This window comes from Callorhinus ursinus, unplaced genomic scaffold, assembly GCF_003265705.2.
Source record: "Callorhinus ursinus isolate GAN/ISIS: 27379988/994484 unplaced genomic scaffold, GSC_fseal_2.0 scaffold10, whole genome shotgun sequence".
NCBI lineage: Eukaryota > Metazoa > Chordata > Mammalia > Carnivora > Otariidae > Callorhinus > Callorhinus ursinus.
In genome coordinates, this window is record NW_027397072.1 from 35,137,540 (window position 1) to 35,164,034 (window position 26,495).

Here is a 26,495-nt window from a genome sequence, read left to right on the forward strand (position 1 = left end):
ATGAATGGAAAAGTCTTAGACCTGCCAGAGTTTTTAATCTAGGAGCAGAAATAGATCACCCCATTGAAATTTTTAAAGGAAGGTTGGAGCAAAAATTGAAAAGGTTGTCTTGGATTATTTTACAAGTCATTCTTGTCTAATATACTAAGATACATCTATTACAAATATTTCATTTCTCTTACTTAGACTTGTCTTTTAGTTTGCAGATGGTGCAATGAATTTATTGTTTTTCGTACTGTTTTTCTGCTTTTTTGTATTTTTAAAAAATGCTTTCCCTTTAATAGTTTTCACACTCTGATTCTTAAATCATCTGGAAGTTACCTTTTGTGTTAAAAAAAGTAAATGGGTCAAGTAATTAGCTTTGTCAATGAGATGTTAATAGAAATGAAGTGTGTCGCTTCCCAGTAGAAATCTTTTTTATTTTTTATTTCAGAGAGAGAGACAGTGTGAGCACAAACAGGGGGAGGGGCAAAGGGAGAGAATCCCAAGCAGACTCCCGCTGAGCACAGAGTCCCACATGTGGCTCGGTCCCACAACCCATGAGATCAGGACCTGAGCTGAAACCAAGAGTCAAATAGACTCAACTGACTGAGCCACGCAGGCGCCCTGCCCAAGAGAAGTCTTAAGAGCCTGCATGCTTCCACCATCTTCTCTTTTTCCTCTCTCACAAAAATAGCAACATCTCGATGAAGGCAGCTTCTTCATCCTGGATCCTGGAATGAAGAGGATGTGGCACAGAATCATAGCCAACCTGTGAAAGACATGTAATGTGAGCAAAAAACAAACCTTTGTGGTTGTAAGAAATTAAGATTTGGGGGATTGCTGGTTGGCACTGCATTACTTAGTCCAAGGTGACTGATACAAACTTCAAGCTGTCAAGTGTAACTACATTTTAAAAATATTTTTATCACATATCATATCGTTTCTAAGTGTTTGGAGTAAATGTGAAAATTACATACCCGCTGTGCTTTTCTTTTTTTATCATGGCAAAATATACATAAAATTTACCATTTTAAGTTACAATTCAGTGGCATTAAGTACATTCAAACTGTTGTACAAACATCTCCACCGTCCATTTCCAGAAATTTTCATCATTCCAAACAGAAACTCTATGCCCATTGAACAATAATTCTCCCGTCCCACCACCCCAAGCTCCTGGTAACCTTTCTTCTGCTTTCTGTCTCTATGAACTTGTATATTCTAGGTACCTCACATAAGTGGAACCATACAATATTCGTCCTTTTGTGTCTGGCTTATTTCACTTAGTATGTTTTCAAGATTCATCCGTGCTGTAGCATGAATCAGAAATTAGTTCTTGGGGCGCCTGGGTGGCTCAGTTGGTTAAGCGACTGCCTTCGGCTCAGGTCATGATCCTGGAGTCCCGGGATCGAGTCCCGCATCGGGCTCCCTGCTCAGCAGGGAGTCTCCTTCTCCCTCTGATCCTCTCCCCTCTCGTGCTATCTCTCATTCTCTCTCTCTCAAATAAATAAATAAATAAATAATCTTTAAAAAAAAAAAAGAAATTAGTTCTTTTGTAAGGTTGAGTATTATTCGTGTGTGTGTGTGTGTGTGTGTGTGTACCACCAACCCCCATTTTGTCTATCCATTCATCTGTTAATGGACATGAATTATTTCCACCTTTCTGGCTATTGTTACCGTACTTTCTTAATCTATTAGTAGTCAAATACCTACATGCTATTATAGAAAAAGATCTAAAATATTACACAAGAAACCACTACCAGTGGGTGTCTACTGGGTTCAATTTAGAATGGAGAAAACTTTTACTTTTCATTCTATATATTCTTAAGTTATTTAAATTTGTTATAAATTTTATGCAATTTTAAGAGTTATTAAAGAGTTTTAAAAATAAGTGCTTCCTTTTGATCAGTAGGGGGACAAACAAAAGACATAATGAATCACTGCAAATGTGTGTGTGTGTGTGTTTTTTTTTAAGTAAACTCTACCCCCAATGTGGGACTTGAACTCACAACTCCGAGATCAAAAGTCAGTCACATGCTCTACTGACTGAGCCAGCCAGGTACTTCCTACAAATGTGGTTTTTTAAAAATTATCAGTAGGGGTTCCTGGGTGGCACAGTCAGTTAAGTGTCCGATCTTGGTTTCAGCTCAGGTCGTGATCTCAGGGTCAGGAGGTTGAGCTCCGTGATCAGCGTGGAGTCCGCTTGTGACTCCCTCTCCCTTTCCCTCTGCTCTTCCCCCTGCTTCTTCTCTCTCTCTCTCTCTCTAAATAAATAAATAATAATAAATAAATAAACCTTAAAAAATAAATAAAATAGGGGTGCCTGGGTGGCTCAGTCAGTTAAGTGACTACCTTTGGCTAGGGTCATGATCCCAGGGTCCTGGGATCGAGCCCCGCATCGGGGTCCCTGCTCAGCAGGAGAGTCTGCTTCTCCCTCTCCCATTCCCCCTGCTCATGCTCTCTCTCATATAGATAAATAAAATCTTTAAAAATAAATAAATAAATAAATAAATAAATAAATAAATAAATAAATAGTAAAAGCTCAGGGCGCCTCCACTAGTGGGCCAGCCACACAACCTCCATAAATGAAGAACATTTATTAAAAGTTAAAATTACCCTTCAGGGCAATGTCCACAATAGCCAAAATATGGAAAGAGCCCAGATGTCCATCAACAGATGAATGGATGAAGAAGATGTGGGGGTGCCTGGGTGGCTCACTCAGTCAAGTGTCTGACTTTAGCTCAGGTCATGATCTCAGGGTCTTGGGATCGAGCCCCATGTTTGGCTGCACACTCAGTGGGGATTCTGCTTGTCCCTCTCCCTCTGCCCCTCTCCCCACTGTGCTCTCTCTGTCACTCTCTCAAATAAATAAATAAAATTCTAAAAAAAAAGAAGACGTGGTATATATATATACATATATATATATACACACATATATATATAATGGAATATTACTCAGTCATCAAAAGAATGAAATCCTGCCATTTGCAAGGATGTGGATAAAACTAGAAGGTATTATGCTAAGTGAAATAAGTCAGTCAGAAAAAGAGAAATACCATATGATCTCACTTATATGTGGAATTTAAGGAACGAAACGGATGAACACAGGGGAAGGGAAGGAAAAATAAAATAAGACAGTAAGAGACAAACCATAAGAGACTCTTAACTATAGAGAACAAACTGAGGGTTGCTGGAGGGGATGTGGGGGGGGATAGGGTAACTGGGTGATGGGCATTAAGGAGGGCACGTGATGTTATGAGCACTGGGTGTTATATGCAACTGATGAATCACTAAATTCTATCCCTGAAACTAATAATACAGTATATGTTAGTTTGAATTTTTTTAAAAAGCCCCCCCCAAATTACCCTGCAGGAAGCTGTATATGACTAAATGAGACTCTCGCACATCATACTATCACTTTTTTTTCTTCATTTAATTCTCCTATTCTTCTATATCAGATTTTATGGGTCATAATGATTAATGGTTATCAGTAATAATAACCGTCCTTTTTGGACAGAGCTGAAGGTTATTACAGTATCACATTCCCTGCGTCTCAATATGATAAAGAACACACACTTAATTTCGGCTACATCATTTGCAGTACAAATGCTACCTCGTGTAAACGCCCCTGGTTTTTAACTGAAAATGCTACTGTGAGCCCAGCTGTTCAAACTGGCACATCATTCCTGACGGGGCCAACGGGAGTTCAGGTGCTTAGAAGAAAAGTTCAGATGGTGCTTCTTAATATCCGTGGAAAAGGTTACCCCCAAGGAAGCGGCAAGGTTTGCCAGATGGTGGGGACCACGTGGCGGTGCCACTCAGCTCCCTCCACCTTCCGCTCCATGAGAGCGACATGAACTTTCAGTCCTGGAGTTCACGTTCTCAGCCTGCTGGGCCCTGGCCGCCGCAGCCACCGCCATTGGGGGTTAGCCGCTCCCCGTGAGCCAGCAGCAGCGCTCGGGGCTGAATGGCAGCCCCGGTTCCCAGGCCAGCGCCACTCAACAGAAGCCCCGCTGGCGGTCAGTTGTCGCCCCAGATTCCCACTCTCCCGCAGCGCTGTCTGCCTAGGGTGAGGACTCAGTGTCGGAAGGGCGAGGTTTAACTTTCGGCCCAGCAGTCTAGAGCTCCTAGTTGTGGAGTCCGATGATCACTTTTCACTTTTCAGTCTTACGCTCTCCCGACTGTTGGGAGGCATTCAACATTCCCACCTCCGTGCGGGGCCCTCACCCGCTCTTCCTCCTCTGGCCCCCTTTGCTAGCCTCCTGGAGGCCAACCCAGGTTACTTCCTCTCTTCCCTCAAGACTCTCAGAGGAATTTCTTTCTTATCCTATTCCAGACCAGCCTCTATTTCCATCTAGGTACCAAGGATTCCCAACTCCTGACCGCTTGGATGACTCTAGATTGGACCTCTCCCCAGGGCTTCAGGCGCAGAGTCACTAGCCTGCTGGCTATTTCCATTTGGATGCGGCCCAGGCTCCTTCAGATTAAATAAGTCTAAAATGGAACTAACTCCCACCAAAAGCCACTCACTCTCTCCCTGTCTCTTAGCTTTGCTACTGGATCCTCTCTCATCCCTTCCTCCTATCTGGGTATGGCCACGAATTTCCTAGTTGGTCCCACTGTCCCCAGTCTCTTTCCACCCTTGACTTAGCTGAACGAGTGATCCTCCTTAAGGACAAATCTTGCCATGCCATTCTCCTGGCTTCTGTGTTTCAATGGCTTTCTCCCTGCCGGGTAAAGCCCACCTCCTTGGCTGACACAAGGCCCTTCCTAGTCCGGCCTCTGCCTCACCCAACAGCACCCCTCACACACTCTTTTCCGTGTACATGCCGACCAGGCGCAACCAGAATAAGTCACAGTCTCTTGCTTCACTGCATGCTGAACCCTGTAGGTGTTACAAATCCTTAAGGGCCTATCTCCCGGCACAGAATTTAAGAATCACTCCTCTAGGAAGCCTTCCTTGATTCCTGAGCTGAATGAGGTGACCGTCCTATGGGATCCACAGCAGGCATTTCATGAACTTTACCCTACCCCTCATGCTCTTCATGTTTTATTATTGGTCTCTTTGCCCACTGGGAGCTCATCAAGGACAGCAAGCATGTCTTCCACATGCATGTCCAGGGTCCACCACAGAGAGAGATGGGGCAATAAAAAGGAACACATAAAGCCAAGTGATGGCAGGAACTTGTAACACTGACGGGGAAGTATGTGCTTCTTTTTTCTCTTCTCATTCCCTCTATTTTCTAGTATGTGTATTATACTACTTTTATACATTTTTGAAAATCAGTTCATTTTTAAGATGTGTCCAATCTCTCCTACATAGCTCCAATAAAAGAACTCACTGCCTAAGTAAAGTCAAATTCCTTTCTCCTCAGATGCCTCTGGCTTCTCAGGACCCCCACCTCAAGCTCCACAAATTCTTCAGAACTGAGCAGAGTAGAAGCACTTACTTTCACATTTTCAGCAGACAGAAGGACCACCCACACACACACACAAATTCCTTGGCCTTGAAAAGGTTACATTGCTCCACTAGCTGAGTGCCAAAACCCATTTTTGGCCAAACGTTCGTCAGAACTTCACTGTATTCACAGCCTGACACAGACGAAGAGGTACATTCACAGAACCTCCCTAAGAGTTACAGAGGATGGAGATGGTGGAACTTCTGAGGGATCTCTCTCTTGCCTTGTCAACTTGAGACATTAATGAGAGATGGGGGCTTCGGGGGGGGGGGAGCTTCCAAAAATTCTTCCCGTTTTTTTTTTTTCTACCAAAACATTATCTTCCCAGACATCAAAAACTTCAACCACGCATGCTGGCTCGTAATTCTTTTAAATATGTGAAAAATCATCCAAAAAATAAAAAAATTAAAAAATTAAATAAATATGTGAAAAATAATCCAACCATATCATGTTCAGTCTGACATTTGCTAGTGTTTTTCCCTAAAAGAAACAAGGACCTGATTAGTTCCAAAAATAAAACATAAAGAAAAACTCAGTCGAGAGGCAAACCCTGTGGTTTAGAAGCCATCACTCTGATTAGCAGCACAGAAGTTGTTACCTGATGAATGGATTCCTGTCTTAAATGCAATTATCACGAATTCCTTGTGGTTCCCACTGTGTTTATAGTTTATGCCCAGCTCTTGAAACAATAGCTTTAATGGCAATAAATGAAAACCTCTCACCTCAGCACCTGGGTCGACTAGACTATTTCCCCACCTCGGTGGGCAGGGGCCCTGGAGGGACGAGTTGGGCGCTGACGTCACAGCTTTCCAGGAAGGTACCTACTTCTCTGTCCTCAGCAGTCCCCGCATTGACTCCTGGAGGGGTGCTGTTCCCCATTATGCCCATGGCCAGGCCCTGCTGAGACAATCAGGACCAGCAGGGCCTCTGCCCTCAGGAAATGCCTGCCCGGAGCATTGCTGGCCTCCACCCTAGAGAGGACTCTGCCGCGCCGTTGGCAGCACCAGAGCGAGGGGCTTCTGGGAGTGGGGCTGAAGCACCATCAAGGCAAGGGGCCACTGGAGTACAACAGTGTCTAATCTAAACTCACTTCCTCCAGGAAGTCGGGATGGGGAGCGTGGACGGGGATCATGTGGAGGAGAGAGACACCAGGGATAAAGGGGAGGCGGGAAGGGTCATGTGGCCTTTTCACCAGGAAAACTGAAAGGGTCTGGCAGGCATTTGTGTCACTGGTAAGATACTGTAAACACGCGTAGCATCTAGAAGGTACAGTTTCCAAAATTTTTTACTCAATTCAACACGTATTACGTGCCTCTGGGCACCTGTCATCATAGCCCGGAAACTTACCTCACGTCGATTATTCATGTTTTTATCACAGAGAAGAGGAGCGGTTAAAAGGGAGAAGAAGGGAATGTGAAAGCAGGCCAGAGGAAAATGAAAAGACTGATGCAAGGCCACGGGGCCATCAGAGGCACTGTCACAGCCAGGAGACATCTTTTGTGCTTCATCCACCATGCGTTTATGCAAAGTGAAGTTTTGGTTCAGAACAAATGGAAATAAGTCCACCAAGAACAAATTACACTAATTAATGAAGTCAACTCAACAGACAGTAACATGGATTTATTATCAGCTGTAGGTGGTTCTCAAAGTCAAAATTTATTAACTATTCAAATGTTCAAGCTGTACAGATTGTTTTCAGATGTACATACAACATGTTTATATCATAACAAAGTTATTATAAAATATTTCCTTAAGGACTAAAGATGCTAAAAAGCTTCAACCACTAATTAATTAAATATTTGATGCACATTTTAGGTACTATTAAAGATCTAACATAAACACATAAATCACACAGCCGAGTAAGAAAAGCTATGACCCATATGATCGCATATTTTACTAATCCCATATTAAAGTAGAAAACAAAATTGTGCCACGTAAGTTGAGCTGATTTTAACAATCTTTTTATTAGAAGATAGAAACTATGTCCATTTAAACCATCATTCCTAAAAGAGCTACCAAACAGTAAGATTACCTGAAATTCCAAACTATATGTAATACAATCTTTACTATCCAAATTACTTTCCCTCTTGTTTGATACAGTACATCTGATTCCTCCATGAGATGTGCAGTGGCCATTGATAATGACAACTAGCAGTAGTTATGCATACACAGTGGAAGTAACAGAATTGGCCATACACACACATGAATCACTATTCCCATTGAGAATAAGGTCAATAAAAATAATGGTTAAAACCAATACATATTTAATCTGTTCAATTGCTTGCTATCTTTAGCATTGAACGCTGCCACACACACGGGGTTTTTCCATAAAATCCTTACATGTCAAAATGCTTTTTAATCTAGGTTTAGATGACGAACAATGAAAAGATGTTCATCTTCTTCCTTACCTCCATGGACCTGATCAGGCCAGCAGCCAACCAGGTGAACAGAAAGATGAGGGACTGGAAAGACAATGCGACCACAGCTGTTTGCAAAACAGAAGTGCTCTATTTTAAGGCAAGTATCTTTATCACACACATACACAGCAATGAATCCATTGGTAAACTTTATTACGTGACAGCACAAACTTCAACAAAAACTGAGGTATAACCTTACTTAACATAAATACAAATGTCAGAAAGTATAAAGACTTTCTCAATGTAATTAACATATTTTACCCATACTTAAATAGAAAACTCTTTTCAAAGTTCTTGTATGTCCAGAAATACCCAAGATTCTGAATTCTAGAAAAAATATTAGAAATTAAATACTCTAAAATCTCTGCAGTAAGGCTCTCCACATAAGGCTACCTTTGATGTAAGGCTACTTCATCTTGGTTTCTGAAAATAGCAAAAATGTGCACCAAAATTTAAGTGATTCTGAACTGAAGAGAGGACTTAGTCTCATGTGGGATAGTGAGATGATAAGTTTATTGAGCAAAATTAAACTTAGGCAAAAGCAAATTTTAAAATACATCAAATAAAAACTTTTCCCATAATTTTTTAACATAAAACTGAACTATTGTGATATAAAAATGGTTGAGTGTATTTAAGGTACCATTTAGTGCAAAACGGACATATATACCTTTACTGAAGTAATTTAAATAGAATATAATCTGCAAGTTGGTATGTATAATACATTTTAAAAATCTACATTCTGTGACCTTTACAAACGTAGATATATTCTTTACTTTCAAGTTAGAAATGGCATAACAGATTTACCTTTGGATATTTCCAGTCAATGGCTGTATAAAATGAAAGATAATACAAATCTAAGTCATAAGCCACTCAGTACATTAACATGTAATGTTCTTCCATTAACATGGAAGCCATCAGTTTGGGGCCCCAAAAGTAAAAAGTGATAGATACTACATAAAGTGGAAAAAAATATACCCCAGATTTCTTCTTGTTCAAAAACTCATAGTCTCTATGTATTTTTTAATTATTGAATAGTTTGATGCAATGATATTCAGTGAAGAAATCTGATTACTAACAGTACTCACATTAAAAATGTTTTCCTTAAAATGAAACCAGATAGTACTTGTGCCTAAATACAAAAGTAAACTAATGACAGGGTAAATCTTTTTTTTAAGTTTGATAATTACTGCACTTGTTTCCTTTGCCAAATTCCCAGTGATATTAAGAGGAAAAAAAAGTCTAATTATTTTCACCTAACAATTTAATCAGGTACTTTAGAAAAATATTGTTCTAAGGGGAAATTCAACAGGAATTGCTTATTATATTTCTAAATTAGACCGAAACAAGGGAAACAAAAAGGGGCTCAAAAAATTAGACTACGTAGGGGTACCTGGGTGGCTCAGTTGGTTGAGGGTCTGACTCTTGATTTTAGCCCAGGTCTTGATGTCGGGGTCGTTGAGTTCAAGGCTCCAAGCTGGGTGTGGAGCCTACTTAAAAAAATAATAATTAAAAAAATGTTTTAAATTAGACTATGTAATGGAATGGATAATAATAACAAAAAAGACAAATAATATCCAAAACTTAGAGGGGCACCTGGCTGGCTCAGCCAGAAAAGCATGTGACTCTTGATCTGAGGATTTTGAGTTTGAGCCCCATGTTGGATGGAGAGACTACTGAAATTAAAAAAAACAAACAAACTTTAAAAATATTTTGGAAAATTCAACATTTTAGTAGCTACAATCTTGATGGCATACGAACAAAAGGAATCTAAGATTGTGGATGGATGAATGGAAATTTCCATTATAACAGATATACACAGAGTAACCAGAAGATCTACTGGTGCCAAACTCAGAGAGTTGCTCCTTTGTAAAAATGTCCTGACACTGGTTAATAGTAGGGGGCAAAGGAAAGAAGCTGCAAGAGTAAATGTTGAGTGCTCCTTCATTCATTTGAAAGGATCTAGAAATCTCCTTATTTAGTAATTCACCAAACTATGCCACTGACTTCAAACTCTCAGACTTCTAGAGATAGCCACAGATCAGCCACAGCTTCTGCCCACAGAATGTTTCACTCGTGGAACCGTGGCTAATCCCAACAGCAACCTGAACTCCGGGTGAGATCGGTTTTTCTCCTTCGACGACACCGGACAAGGCCAGTCACGAAGTACTTGCTACGACTGCCTGTTCATCGTGTCCCATCGGCACAGCACCGTGAACATGGTGGCCAGGGTGTGGTTTCGTGCCGTGTCTCTGCAAACCAGTTATGGCACTGCTCATGGCCCCTTTTAAGGGAGGCTGCCCTGCCCGCAGCAATACCCCACCTCAAAAAGATTGCTCTCCCCAAGTCAGGAGGTCCTGGCTTGGAAAACCACTCCCTAGCCCTGGTGACAGTGAGGCTAAGCTAATGCTACTCTGGAATGTGAACAGGGAAGAAAAGAATCAACCAGTGTGTCCCAGGTAGTAAAGAAGACACTGGGAGAGGTGCACTGCTGAGAGGGACGCCATCTCTGAAAGGCAGAAGAGAAGTTAGAACTGCTAGACGCAGGCCCTCTGCCGTTTACAATAAACACCCATTACCTCCAGCGCTCTGCTCGACTTGTTCCCTGTAACTCAGGGACCTATAAATACAGGGAGAGGGATAGATTTGTGAGTTATTGCTAGCTGTAAATTTTTTTTTTCTCTCAGCAAATTTTATTTTTTAGAATGACCAACTAGGGTTAGAGATTTACTTTCAGAATACTTAATAAAAGTAGTAAGTAAAAATAAAAGAATTATAAAACATTAGTACATTATTTTTATGAAAAAGTTGCCATTAACTTTCATTCCCCTATAAATATGAGGAATCATAGCCATTATTCAAAGCATTCAATGACTAGTAATTGGGAATCCCACTATTCCTAAGAATGGCTGTTATGAATAGTACTGAATACATTTGTAGGAAAGTATATACCTCTCTTTGAAACTTTTTTTCCTAAGTATTTTTAGTAAATGTGTAACATGACAAAAGTAGCTTGCCCAAAATCCTGGGTCATAATTCCACTGGGTTTGATATCCACATTTGCACCGAAGATTATTAACATTCACCCAGCATACTCATGAGATTTATTAAAAACGTAGCCATTAACCAAAGGCCTTTGGGGCATATGTACAAAATTACAGAACAGTAAGTATGCAGTCAAATACTACATTAGCAATATTACTCATAAAAAAATATGCCAAGGGGATTCTCTATCCGTTAAAAATTAGTCAGACAGCAAAACACGACCTCGCAAGTGATCTTCCAAACCATTTGGGGAAGTGTTGTTTACAGATGTTATTGAACTTTTCTCGAATTATTTTACTGACATAATCTCCTAGAGGAATTTCAGGATGATTATATTCATGGTGAGGGATTATATTTTTAAAAATGGGCTTAGCAGGGCCCCTGCGTGGTGCAGTCAGATAAGCATCTGACTCTTGGGTTCAGCTTGGGTCATGATCTCAGGGTTGTGGATCAAGCCCAAGGTCGGGCTCTGCTCTCAGAGCAGAGTCTGCTAAAGTTTCTCTCTCCCTCTCCCCCTGCCCCTCCCCGTGCTTCCTCTCTGACGTGTGCTCTCTCTCTCTAAAATAAATAAATATTAAAAAAAAAAGTTGGGGCTTAGCATTTGTGTAAAGGACCCTCAGGTTAAACCAAAGGATGCAAAGGATGGATCTTTTGCACAGAACAGGATGGGTTTTTCAAAGGGCATCTGCCAGGGTGAGGCCAGCTGATAGTCATTTCTGTGTACCCCACAGGGCCCAGCACAGTATGGATACTTGTTAGGCAAACACTCCTACTATGTGCACACAAAGGACAAACAAACAAACAAACAAACAAAAACCATTTCCAAAAGCAATGCCACAGGTAATTAACTATCAAGTCTTATCTTGGAGATGACTCCTTCCCCCTCCCAGTAATTCAGTGATTCTTGCCCTTCCTATAACTACTGTTATGGGAAGAGGCAGACTTACACACGCTCGGAAACCCTGTTCCAGGAAGCACAGACAGTCTCCCTGCTTCTCGAGATTTCTACCAAGCATCCCCAAGACAGGCAGAAGGAGAGAACTGCATGTAACAGCTCTAACATGGACTGTTCATAGAGATGGAGCCAGCCTCTATCCACCCTCCAGCCTCCTGCCGGTACTCCTGTACTAGCTGAGTATGAGAAGTGCAAGTCAGGTAATAAAGAGGCATTAAAAAACAAAACAAAACAAAATAACCAACGGGGGCGCCTGGGTGGCTCAGTCAGTTAAGCATCCGACCCTTGATTTTGGCTCAGGTCATGAAGCCCCTGCACTGGGCTCCACGCTGGGTATGGAGCCTGTTTAGAATTCTCTCTCACCCTCTCCCTCTGCCCCCTCCCCTGGGTTCGTGTGCACCTGTGCTCTCTCTCTCTCTCTCCAAAATAAATAAATAAATCTTAAAAAACAAAAAACCCAACCAAGAGAAACACATTATCTTTTTTGTATCTATGAGTCTCTGTATCTTCAGGCAAGTGAACACAAACTCAAATTAACGAGTTAAGGAAGAGAATCGGTTTAATAGTCTTAGAAACCATTAAATGTACATCAATTGACGAACCATAAAAACTATCCCAAGCACTTCTATGGCTTCAACCTGATTAGTTATCCTGTACAGATTTAGAAACTCGCTTCAACAAAAATTTTTTTTTTAAAGATTTTATTTATTTATTTGAGACAGAGAGAGCACATGAGAGGGGGGAGGGTCAGGGGGAGAAGCAGACTCCCCGCTGAGCGGGGAGCCCGATGCGGGACTCGATCCTGGGACTCCATCCCGGGACTCCAGGATCATGACCTGAGCCGAAGGCAGCTGCTTAACCAACTGAGCCACCCAGGCGCCCCAACAAAATTTATTTCCTGACACAGTTCAACTCAACTCACAACAAAATCTACCCATCTCTTCATTAAAACATATTTCTAGAATCCAAAAACCTTTCAAGATAAAAGCACTGAACAAACTAGAAATACAAGGAAACTTTCTCAACCCATTCAAGGGTAACTACAAAAAACCCACGGAGAGCGTCATACTCAATGGTGAAAGATTGAAAGTTTTCTCCCTAAGATCAGGAATAAGACAAGGATGTCCGCTCTTACCACATCTAGTTGACACTGTACTAGAAGTCCTAGCAGGGGTATTTCAGTAAGACAAAGAGATAAAAGGAAGAAGTAAAATTTTCTCTCTTTGCAGATGATATGACCTTATGTAGAGAAAACTGTAAAGAATTCTCAAAACACTATTAAAGCTATTAAATTCAGCAAGGTTCCAGGACACAAGATCAATATACAAAAATCAGTTATGTATTTATACACTAGCAATGAATAATCTGAAAATGAAATTAAGAAAGAAGTTGCATTAACAATAGCATCAAAAATAATAAATACTTAAGAAGTGCAAGGCTTCTATACTGGAAACTACAGAACACTGGGAAAAAAATTAAAGACTTCAGTAAATGTTAGGACATACTGTGTTCATGGATCGGAAGACTCAATATTGTTAAGATGGCAGTACTACCTTAATTGATTGACATTCTCAATCAAAATTCAGTGCAATCCCTATCAAAATTCCAACTGCCTTTTTTGCAGAAATGGACAAGCTGAAACTAAATTCACATGGAAATGCAAGGGATCCATAATAGCCAAAACAATCTTGTAAAGAGTAACTCACACTTCCTGGTTTCCAAACTTACTACTGAGTCTACTCTATACTTTTGGCATAACAGACATATAGATCAATGGAAGAGAACTGAGTATCCAGAAATAAACCCATACACCTATGGTAATCTGACTTTTCACAGTTATGCCAATACCACTCAATGGTGGAAAAAAATAGTCTCTTCAACAAATGTAGAGGATACTGGATACTGCCTCCCAAAAAATGATGTTGGACCTCTACCTCATACCATATACAAAAATTAACTCAAAATGGATCAGATACCTGAAAGTAAGGCCTCATACTATACAATTTTTAGAAGGAAACACAGGAGTAAATCTTCATGACCCTGAGTTTCTTAGATACATCACCAAAAGCACAAGAGACAAAAGAAAAGATAAACTGGACTACATCAAAAATTAAAACTTGCATGCTACAAATGATACCATTAAGAAAGTGAAGACGACCTTCAAACTGAGAGAAAATACTTGCAAAGCATATATCTGTTAAGGATCTAGTATCCAGGATATATAAAGAAGTCTTATAATTCAACAATAAAAAGACAAATAACCCATTTTTTAAATGGGAAAATTATTTGAATAGACATTTGTCCCAAAGGATACGTAAATAATCAATAAGCACATGAAAATAGGCTCAATATCATTAGTCATTAGGGAAATGCAAATCAAAATCACAATGAGGGGCACCTGGCTGGCCTAGGCAGTAGAACATCTGACTTTTGATCTTGGGGTCATTAGTTTGAACCCCACGTTGCATGTGGAGATCACTTTTTAAAAAGTCACAATGAGATACTTCATACCCATTAGGATGGCAATTATTAAAAAAAAAAAAAAGGAAAATAAGTGTTGGGGAGGATGTGGGGAAACTGAAACCCTCATACATTGCTAGTGGGAATATTGAAGGGCTCAGCTGCTCTGGAAAACTGTAGCGGTTCCTCAAAAAGTTATACATAGTGTCGCCATGACCACCCAGTAATTCCATTCCTAGGTATATACGGGAAGGAGGGGAAAACATGCTCACACAGTAACCTGTACATGAATGTTCACAGCAGCATTGTCCATTTCATCCCCAAAATGTAAACAACCCACATATTCATCAACAGAGAAATGGGTGAACAAAATGTGGTGTACCCACAGGAAAGAACCTTGCTTAACAATAAACGACCGAAGGCCTGATTCACACTACAACATGGATGAACCCTGAGAACATTATGCTGAGTGAAAGAAGCCAGACTTTACAAAGGGCCATGTTTCCATTTATGTGAAGTGTTCAGAATAGGCAAAACTATATAAAGACAGAAAGTAGATTAGCGGTTACCAGGGGATAGGTGCTAACGAGTATGGAGTACATGAAAATGTTCTGGAGTTAGAGAGTGGTGATGGTTGCATAGCTCTGTGAGTGTACTAAAAATCACAGAATCGTACACTTTGAAATGATCAATTTTATGCTATGTGAATTATATCTCAATTTTTAAAATATGCATTGTTAGGACCACCTCATATTTCATTAGCTGACAAAAATCCTCCTTGTTAAGTCAAATGTAATTCCTCGACTCTGATTTCACACATGGTAGCTTTCCAGTAATTTGATCTGATTCTGATTCCTATGCAGGCATGCCCTTCTCAAGAGACCTCATTCTTATATACATGAAAAATCAAATCTAAAAAAACATATATGTGGGGCGCCTGGGTGGCTCAGTCTTAAAGCATCTGCCTTCGGCTCAGGTCATGATCCCAGGGTCCTAGGAACGAGCCCCGCATCGGGCTCCCTGCTCCGCGGGAAGCCTGCTTCTTCCGCTTCCCACTCCCCCTGCTTGTGTTCCCTCTCTCGCTATGTCTCTTTCTGTCAAATAAATAAATAAAATCTAAAAAAAAAAATTGATGTTCTTTCATTTTAAAAAAAAACACATATGTTAGAGGATAATAACACAAAAGAAGGTTGACTCACAGGTTAAAAGGATTCCCTAGCTGAGTACCTGTACACATCCATTATTGTGTATGTGAAATATGATGAAGTTTACCAACTTTTTTCCCATACAAATGTTGGGAAACCTATTTATTACAAAAAGCGGGACGCACCTAATTATTTCTTGCATGCTACAGTGTTCCTATCTCTCTCTGCCTTGCAAGGAAGCACATAAAGGTGCATAAATTTTAAAAAAATGTACTTAAGAAAAAGACATAAACAAAAAAAGAAAAAGAAAAAGACACATACATATGTTGCTCAACTTCCACCTGATCTTTTTCAACTGAGTTGGTTGGAAGAGTTAATAAAAGGTGATTTCCCTTAAATTATTCTAAAATGAATCTTATCACGAAGGGGATCATGACCCATTATTCTAATTTACAACTATGATTGATACTATTTATTTTAAAACCTTCCAAATGATAAGAAAAACTGAATAAAAATACAGATAAGAAGTTAGGCAGTTTATCTCAAAGCAAAAATTGCAACTTGTCCAATTCCGTCCTACAAACAAAAACAGCCCTCCACTTGAATCTGAAAGCTAAGCCTTCATCTATTTCATGATTTTGCCTTTTTACCTCTAAGTGTTTCATATAAAATATTGGCTCTGGCTAAAACAATAAGACAAAATAAATATATGTATAGGTATGGTCACATACACACACACACACACACACACACACATACCCTCTTATATCAGAGTTCAGGATTTATAACTCAAATGCTGCTCTCCCCCCAAAACGTGAAATTCTCCTGTCCTCTATGCTGTAGAGAAGGAAAGCACGGAATTCCATCAGAGCTGCAAGATCAAGCTTGTAGCATAGCTAAAAAGCAATATGTAAGTTGAACAAATCATTCTATATTAATACAGCAAAAACACCTGTCATTACTTATGTGTCCTTTCTTTAAAAACAAAACACCTTACAATAGTACATATTCTGTATGTATGTGGCCTCTACTCAGTCATGGGCAGAATTACAGGATTATTTCAAAACAAATTAAATAATTGATGTCTAAGAAGAGGAAAAACACAAAAGTACGTGAAATTTTAATTTCAATCCTAATACAACGTTGCATAAATAAAGCAAAATCACTTCTTCAGATATAAGTGACACGGCATTACTTAGTTCTGGTAGGTGAGATCCAAATATTTACTCCCTCAGGCTTTCATCCACTAAATGTCATTTTGCTTTCACTGTACTCAGTTGAGTGTTCAATCAAAGGATTCTCACCAAAGCTACTTAAAATTGAGTTGTTTAAGTTATAGCATTAATGCAGGTTTTCAAATTCCAGTCATTAATCAACTGACAATTAAGCTAATGGTCCAAAGTTTAAGTACTTATTGGGAGTGTCTGATAAAAAACTGGAAAAATCTGGAAGTTGAGGCCTAAGTGGGGAATTGTTGAAAGAAAAAAAAAGTTAATCACAGAACGGGACAATGTAATCACACTGGCAGATGACATTTCTTTCACAAGTCTTTGGAAGGCTCCACAGCATGAGGCAGAGCTGATAGGCACAGTTCTCTGAGTGTAGATGGGTCTGGAAAAGCAGGAAGCAAAACACCACATAAAAGCATGCTGAATAAAGACAGAAGTGTAGGCCACCTTCCCTGACCGAAATGGAATTTTTACAGAACATTCCATGAAAGGGGTGCCCTGCTGGTTCAGTCGGTAGAGCAGGCGACTCTTGACCTCAGAGTCATGAGTTCAAGCCCCACATTGGGCCTAGAGCTTACTTAAAAAAAAAAAATTTCCATGGAAGTGTCAACCCATGCTACTCCTTATTCAGCTATGACCCTTCTCAATCTGTACCCCTAAATAATGCAATGATAACTATGAATTGCACTTATTTGTATATATGTGAATGGGTGTGCAACTATGAAGTTCTGCAATTGAAAACCTTTACCAGAAGTCTGAGTTCCCTATACACTGGTCCCAAGCCATCCTTCCTGACATCTAGGGTGTCTAAAAGGAGCATTTGCTCTTTATACCTATAAGAAAGGGCTCCAAAGCCCCATAGAAAATATTTAAACAAGAAATCCTTCATGCTTTCTGATGTTCTAAAACAGAAGTATGTCAAAGACTACTGAACTAAAAGTCTGGAAACCAGGTTTCTGGGGCCTAACCTGACACTACAGTGACCGACTGTCCCAGTTCACCTGAGATGAAGGGACTTCCCTGGATGGGGGACTTTCAGTGCTAAAAATGAAGAAAGTCGCAGGCAAATGCGGATGAGAGCTAAATCACAAGCCAGGGGAAGCACACTTCCCTGGCTGCTGACATAAGGACAAGAGAAAGGGCGAAGGAAGGGGGCAAGTAGACCAGAGGTCTCCAGGGCCCTTTAGTTCTAACTTACTATGGCCCTAGGACATATTTACACCATATTTGTTTGGACTGTATACTGTACACCATAAGTGAATGTACACTTTCATAGGATCAGAGAACTCTGGAAATATTTTGTGAAGCTATGGGTTAAGTTTGGAGTTGGAGAAGCTTAACAGTGAAGCATAACTAGGAGGTTTCATTTTTTATTTTTCATTTCTTTAGCAAAGAGAAAAAAATCAGCTGCTTTTAGAAAATACCAAGCCAGGGCGCCTGGGTGGTTCAGATGGTTAAGTGTCTGCCTTCGGCTCAGGTCATGATCCCGGGGTCCTGGGATTGAGTCCCGCATCGGGCTCCCTGCTCCTTGGGAGCCTGCTTCTCCCTCTGCTTCTCTCTCTCCCTCTCCCTCTCTCTCTCCCTCTGTCTCTCACGAATAAATAAATTAAATATTAAAAAAAAAAAAGAAAATACCAAGCCAACAGGGGCGCCTGGGTAGCGCAGTCGTTAGGTGCCTGCCTTCAGCTCAGGTCATGATCCCAGGGTCCTGGGATTGAGCCCCACGTCCGGCTCCCGGCTCAGAGGAGAGCCTGCTTCTCCCTCTCCCACTCCCCCTGCTTGTGTTCCCTCTCTCACTGTCTCTCTCTCTCTCTCTGTCAAATAAATAAATAAATAAAATCTTTAAAAAAAAAAAAAGAAAATACCAAGCCAACGAAGGAAATCCTTCCAACACCAATATCCAATGTAACCCCATCTTCCCCACCTCCCAGGTCACCAGAGACTTAGGCAGGACATCTGGACAAAAATTTAAAAACAGAATATTACTTTGATTTACTGACAGCCACTGTGAAAGAATATATTTCTACCTTTTCAAGAAAGGGAGAACTTATAAATGTATGGTTACAAGTAACTACAAAACCCAAAAGCAAAGCAAATGCAAACGGTAGTTTCAACTAGCCACCCACAATAACAATAGAGCCATAAAAGAAAGAGATAAATAAGGCCTTGAGTTTTTAAGAGTATGTTCACTTTTAAATGTATGCTATAATTTATACCTTTAATCTGAAAAAACACCAATTTAGAGGATACAAGACAAGTTATACGGAAGATTAAGTCACAATCTCACGTGTGGTAAAATCAGAACAAAATTTCCTCTTTCCTCATTGGGCATCGTAATAACTTAGGATAATATCTGACTCACTGGTACTCACAGAGATCCTGATGAAAGTGTTTGTGCCATGAAGATGGAATTATGAGAAATGTCTAAAAGCACAACTAAAGAAGTAGTCCTAGGGCAGTCAGTTAAGCATCCAATTCTTGATTTCGGCTCAGGTCATGATCTCAGGGTCGTGAGATCGAGCCCTGTGTCGGGCTCTGCACTGGGTGCGGAGCCTACTTAAGATTCTCTCTCCCTCTCTCTCTGCCTCTCCTCACCTCGCGTTCTCTTTCTCTCTTTCAAAAGAAAAAAAGAAAGTGCAACTAAGTGACTTTTTTAAGGCAGTAACATTCAGGGAAAGTCGTAAGAAAAATGCCTCTGTTCCTAGAAAATGACAACATCCGCAATATATTTTTTTAACTCATGAATAAACTATTCTATCATTTCTCATCATCGTTCTTAGTAAATGGGTAGCAGAGCTGTCATTAGAATTAGTCATTAGAAGTCCTTAGTCTGGGGCACCTGGGTGGCTCAGTTGGTTGAGCGACTGCCTTTGGCTCAGGTCATGATCCTGGAGTCCCTGGATCGAGTCCCGCATCGGGCTCCCTGCTCAGCAGGGAGTCTGCTTCTCCCTCTGACCCTCCCCCCTCTCATGCTCCCTCTATCTCATTCTCTCTCTCAAATAAATAAAATCTTAAAAAAAAAAAAGAAGTCCTTAGTCTGCCATCACCAACAAGAGATTTCTTGTTACTTAAGGGCAGCCTCAAAGTCTGTGTGTGTTCACATGTGTGGCTCCACATGTATACATTTGCCTGTGTGCTTCTCCTTGCCTCTTCACACAGAAATTTCTCCCCCTAAATCAGTCAAAAATAGTCTGTGCCCAAATCTGTCACAGACATTGTGGGGATATGAAGGTGTGTGCAAGAAAAGCGGGTCTCAGCCCTCGAGATAGTTTTAATTTACTTGGGAACATAAGACATATTCCCATGAAGGCTTCCCAGTGCCAGCAAAATGGATGGCTACCATATTTTTATTAGTAATATGGGGATGCTAACATCTGCATATTATTTGCATGAATCGCAAAGCCTAATCAAAACAGGTAAGAAAAAATAAATCCATGCCATTTATTTCAAATATATTAAAATACAATAAATATACAATAAATAACAGAATTTATTTTGAGCATATAATAAGTAGCATACCAGTGTAGAGTAGTAAAAAAGATGAGGTGAGATTCTTTTAATGGCCAAAATGTCACGGAAAAGGAACAGTTTTGTTATTATTACGCCAGCAATGGCAATGGCAAAGAAGTGTGGCTTCTCGGGGCTTTTCTCAAACCCCAGACATGTGTTGAGAATAAGCTGCTGGGTGGGGTGCCTGGGTGGTTGAGTCAGTTAAGCTTCTGACTCTTGGTTTTGGCTCAGGTCCTGATCTCAGGGTTGTGAGAGGCTCCAGGCTCAGCACAGAGTCTGCTTAAGATTCTCTCTCTCCCTCTCCCTCAGCCCCTCCCAACCCCACCTCCAGCCCCCGCACACTTGTGCTCCCTCTCTCTCTCTCAGATAATCAATCTTAAAAAAAAAAAAAAAAAGGAAAGCTGCTGGGCCAGGTAGGTAGGTTTCTAGTGATCCAGGTTTTGGCCCTAATTCCTCCATAGTCATAACCTCTCTTACCCTGATTGTCTACCTGTACTAACTGAGGTCTGAACTAGATGATGGCTATTATTCTTCAAAGGAACATTTCTGTTCTTCAATAAATATATCCAGGTCCCATCCCTTCTCTACCCACCCTCTACACTCCCATTAAATTACAGTGTACAACATTAAACTATTTGTGAATCTATGACTTTAATTTTTTGTGTTTGTCTACCGACTTCTTTATGGCAACTGGTTAACAAAGGAAAATCTTAATTCATATTGCTAAAATTTAGCACTAAATAGTTATAAGTTTTATATTATCTAGTCCTAATAATCTACCCAGATTAATGTGGCATATTGTTCAACATTGATATAAGAAGTTTTGGTGTAGCTGCAATTCAAAATGATGAAGCTCAGATCAAACAATTATATATTCATTGTTTTTAGCTGGCTTAAAATTGGCTTAGCTACATAGCAACCAAGAGTAAGGAAATATTTAATTTCTCTTTTTATGATAATCCAGTGACAACATCTAAGTATGACTTTGGTATAAAAAGGCTATGTAAACATCCTTTCATCTGGTAAGTCTTATTAAACCCACGGAAAAAAATTAAGAGCAGAAGAAGATAAATATGGGTTGTAATATCAAACTATCTCTATTATCATTTTTATGTTGGAAATATTGTTTGGACATCTGAATGTTAGGACAATTATCACCTAGTAACAGCAATGAATTCAAGTAAAATGAACTCCAATAAAATGCTAAACAATACAAGCTCTCCTTATTCTGAAATACTCTGTTGAGTCATTTCAGTAAAGAGATAAAAGAAAACCAAAATGGAAAAAAGAAAACATGCTCAAGCTTCCATGAAGCTGTATGATAAAGTGAATAATAGAAACAAAAATAAATCAGGGAATTGAGAAACGTGCTGGAAAAGTTTTTCAAATACTATCCTTGCTTGTATCTAGCTCCATTATACAGTTTAAAATTTGGCCAAAATTTTTAAAGTATTTGTTAAACAGTTCCTGCGTGTGACATATGTTTCCAGGATACTTCTGACATTGATATGAGAGATTATAAAACATTTAGAAATGAAAATGTTACTCTCCAACAAAAAACACTGTAACTTCCAAGCTTCTTCTGAATTCATAAGATGGAAAAACATTTGGAAAATAGTACCTTCAGTTTTAAAATGTTCAAATAATATACTTTAAAACAAACACAAAAAGTGTAATTGTTCAAGGCAAGGAGGAGACAAGCCTAAATAAAATAAGATCCTAAAATTTATTCTAGGAGTTATTACTTTTCCTTTGAAGTCTCAATCCTATTTACTCCATTATAAGGAAATTTTTTCATCCCTTCAGCTGGAAAGGATAATTTTTACCCTACCAACATGATGACAGTACCACTGTAGTGCTCACCCAGCAAGAACTGCATAATGAATAGGAAGTAGCATCAACTCTTTCTGCCAAACTGTATGTAAGAATCGATTTGCAATGCGTTAATTGAGGAACTCAGCAGAGACGCTTCTACTATATCTAGCTGACCTAAACTTGAGCTCATGATAACACTGCACAAAGCTATGGTAGATAAAAGTGATAGGTAACGCCAAGAGAACAATCCCACTGACAACACAAACTCCTCCAAGAATTCTTCCAGGCATGGTGATAGGATACATATCTCCATAGCCAACTGTAGTCATAGAGATAATCACCCACCAGCAGGCAGCAGGGATGCTGGCGAAGTCCTTGTTGGATGTTTCCAGGTCCAACCCATGTTCAAGAAGCTGAGAAAGTGCACTAAAGATTGCCATGGCAACACAAATGAAGACGAGTAACATAACCATCTCTCGGTAACATCGTTTGAGAGTCAAACCAAGTGTCTGGAGACCAATGAAGTGACGGGCAAGTTTAATCACCCAAAAAATCCTCATCATTCTAAGCACCCTCAAGGTGACTCCAGCCCTCTGGAGTTGAGAGTTCTCGCCTGTAAACACTGTCATTAACACGGAGATGTAATATGGTGTGATTGCCAGTAAATCAATGATGTTCAGGGGTCTCTTGACAAACTCACACTTGTTTTTGGAGACGATGAACCTCACGATGCACTCTGCAGTGAACCAACCTATGCAGATAGCTTCAATTATCCTGTCAAGAGAACAAAAGAAGAATTGATCATTTTATTTTTAAGCATTTTAATAGCTCTTAGATATCTTCAGATAGTACTACACCGACAAACGATTTCAGTTACTTTTTCCAGAAAACATAAAGAACAGACAGCATTACCAACATCATCAGACCCACCAGGACACAACAGAACTACAAAGATTACAGTTCAAATGAAAATTGAATTGATCAAGTTTCTATTTATATACTGCATGAATACCACTAAGGTTTTTTCTTTTTTTTTGCCTGTCACTAATCTTTTAGAAAATTGATCTCTTACTTGGTGTTTTAAAATGACCTTCCATGCAGCTAGCCACAATATGAAGTGTTATTTACACTGTGAGGACAGCGGTCCCCACTGTGATGTCAGTGACAGTTCTTACAGACAGTGGACATACCCAAGTTTTCAGTGATTTAGTTCTTGGTAAATAAGAGTGAACTCAAGATCATTTCCTAACATGTTACATTGCTTTCTTTTCCTGCAGGCTCCTGTGGGAAACACGGAAGCTGAGCTAATTTGGGGGTTTGGCAGGAGCGCCAGTAGCCTCACTGGGACAGCGCCAGGTCATGACCATCCTCATCGCAAGGGTCACCATGGAAAAAAGGCTGAGGGCTCCTGCACTGGAGTGAAATGATCACTAGATTCTTCCCCAAGGGCCCAACTGGTTGGTTGGTTTGTTTTCCATAGCTCTTTTTATGTGACATGTATTTTAAAATATAAGGCCACATTTCACCTAGAGCTGTATTGACTAACCTTTCCACATCACTGCACGTGTTGGAAATAACAATATTTACATAGCACACTGGCAGCAAGGGGTAGTATTCTTGAAGTCAAAGACACCAACCCGGGGGGCTCTAGCTCCCCTGGCCCTTGCCTGTACTCCCCAAGGCTGAGGAAATTAAATCTCAGCACATGGTTTTGATAGCCTTGATATAAATAAAGCCTTGAATAAATAAATTGAACTATGTTCCCCTACTATAGGGTTGGCAGGGCTGTAAAGATTAATTTTATTTACTGAATAGGTAGTACATTCACATGGTTTAAATTTAAAAGATGAAAAAAGAGAGTACAGAAAGAAAATTCTCACTCTTGCCCTGTTCCCCAGTTCCTGGGCCACAATCCCTTCAGAGGCTCTAGGGGAGAATCCACTCCTTGCCTCTTCCAGTTTCTGGGGGCTGTGGGCATTCTTTGGCTTGTCGCTCTATCACTCCAGTCTCTGCCTCCTCATCTGTCACAGTGTCAGATTCCTCTGCTTCCTTCTTATGAGGATACATGTGATAGCATTTAGGGCCCACTGGGCTAAGCCAGGATAACCCCCTCATCTCAAGATCCTTAATTTAATCATATCTGTAAAACCCCTTCTGCCATATAAGTAACACCCGCTGGTTCCAGGGATTAGGACCTGATATGTTTGGGGCAAAAGGGGGAGTGTTTTTCAGCCTACCACACAAAGTAACCACACCAAGTCATCATGAAGCCACAGCTGCCCCCACTATTTCTCTACTGTATTATTTGCTGCTCTGCTCATGAATGCCATTACCCTGTGGTTGGCCACAGCTGCCCTGTCCCCACCAGGCCATCAGTGAAAGTGGCTGCCATGATGGCCTCTTTGAATCTGGAGGCTTAGGAAAGTGGGCAGGTAAAGAAACTTGGTAGTTCTAGAGAATAGGAAGATGCATTTTTTTCCCAATATATAGTTTTAGCAAATAGAATACCACATATGACTTCTCCTTGGTAATGTTTATCAACTATTCCATAGGTCCCCCCATATTTCCAGCCCCCCTGCAGGCAGGCAGGGTCATGTGACCAGTTTAGACCAATGAGCCAAGAGCAAAATGACTCTATCACTTCTGGGCAAAAGCACAGAAGGGTGAGTGCTAATTCTCTTCCCTGCCATGACAACCTGGAAGGCAGGTGTCCTAGACGGCTACAAGATGGTTGGGGCCCCTACCAGCCCAAGCCCTTGCATGTCCGTACGGAGAGACAGACATTCCCCACCCTGACTCAGATTGGACAAGATATGTGAGCAACAAATACATCTTTGTTGCATTAAGCTACCGAGATCTCTAAATTGGACGCTATCCTAGTAATAAACGGGTCTATATGGTAAGCAGTACGATGCACACTCCGAAGGGATTGCAACAGCACACAGTAGTGATGGTCCTTATTTTCCTAGGTTGGCTGTGGTTAAAGTGCACCGCCTCTCCAGCTAGAGTGCTGTCTCCTCCTCCCCAGCCGGCCTGGAGAGAGCGCCCCCATAGCCAAGCGATGCCCAAGGCCTGCTGCCGCGCCTGCTCAAAGGGGCCTGCCGGGCGGCCTGCTGGGCGCGCGCTCACACTGATCCTGTAAGGGCTCTCCCAGCAATAAAACCCAAAGATTCTATTCAATTAAGAAGAGCAAAAATTCTAATGGTGCCAAAAATACCAGAACATGTTCTAATTATTTCCACCAGCAGCCAAAATTGTTCAGATTAAAAAGGAGGAAATCCAAATAATCCCTCAGTAAGGGAATTTCAAAGAGGTAAACACCTCTGTAATGAGGCCCTCTGGGCTCTTCCTGCCCACCCCCCTCCCCAAGTCAGATGCAGTTTATCCAGAATTCCATGCCAAAGGGATGAATCAGTGAGACACCCCAGGCATCCCTCTTTCACCTAGGACTATGCCAAGGCAGTCACCGACAACAAACACAATGAGGGTTGCCAAAACGCCCTAGGTTTCCAAATGGCATTCTCGCCAAAGCCACCACCACCTACTGCTAGAAAACTGAGTACTGTTTTACTCAGGGCTATAGCCAACAGTCGGGTACTCCCCAAGGTTACTTCTAACAAACAAACAGGAAAAGAGAAGGAAAGAAGATACTGAGGGCGGGCACCTGGGTGGCTCCATCGTTAAGCGTCTGCCTTCGGCTCAGGTCATGATCCCAGGGTCCTGGGATTGAGCTCCGCATCGGGCTCCCTGCTCTGTGGGAGGACTGCTTCTCCCTCTCCCACTCCCCCTGCTTGTGTTCCCTCTCTCGCTGTGTCTCTCTCTGTCAAATAAATAAATAAAATCTTAAAAAAAAAAAAAGATACTGAGGGACACCATATTTCTTGGAAGCCCATTCTGATTTCTTTCAAGGCCCAAACACAGAAGCCTACGAATTCATGGCTAATAAAAATAGTTACCACTTCTTGAAGCCTTTCCATTGGGCACTGTGTGAAGCATTTTACAGATATCACTTCATTTAGTCCTTTTCTAGGACTCTATGAAGTGTGTATTTCCCCTGATAGCCCCATTTTCCAGATGATGGAACTGAGGTTAGGAAGTTAAACATCTTTGCCAAGGTCACACAACTGAGAGATTGCGGTGGCACGTGTAACGAAACCTGGGTCTCTTGGGCTTTGAAGTTCTACGGAATATCTGAAAACGCTAAAGGTTTTTATGGCAATGTTCACTGTGAATGTGACGTGATAGATGTCAATCTTTTGGTCTCCATGGTTTATGTGTTAGAGCAGCATTTTTTCAACTGTCAGTTCTTAACCCATTAATGGATCAAAATTGACATTTGTTTCAGAAATTGGAATAGAAAATATCAGAGTGCAGAGTATAGCTTGATGAAATTTTTGTTTCGGTTACATATAATTGTACCCTGAGGTATGCCGTAAAATGTGCTCCTTCCTGTAGGTACCACAATTGCTGGCTACCATGGGTCA

At 40.7% G+C, this 26,495-nt stretch overlaps 1 protein-coding gene across 4 annotated transcripts in view; it reads right to left on the minus strand.

The window, feature by feature from the left end:
- Window positions 1–6,966: 6,966 nt before the first annotated feature.
- Window positions 6,967–26,495, minus strand: part of KCNG3 (potassium voltage-gated channel modifier subfamily G member 3) — a 60,306-nt gene continuing 40,777 nt past the window's right edge. For 2 of the 4 annotated variants that reach the window (XM_025868132.2, XM_025868131.2), the window contains exon 2: window positions 19,669–22,785. In XM_025868132.2, coding sequence (XP_025723917.1) covers window positions 22,140–22,785 — 646 coding nt within the window. In that variant the 3' untranslated portion in view covers window positions 19,669–22,139. Of the gene's footprint in view, window positions 7,924–8,774; window positions 9,343–19,668; window positions 22,786–26,495 lie in introns of those variants that run through there. The other 2 variants (XM_073897356.1, XM_073897357.1) reach the window with 2 other exon arrangements.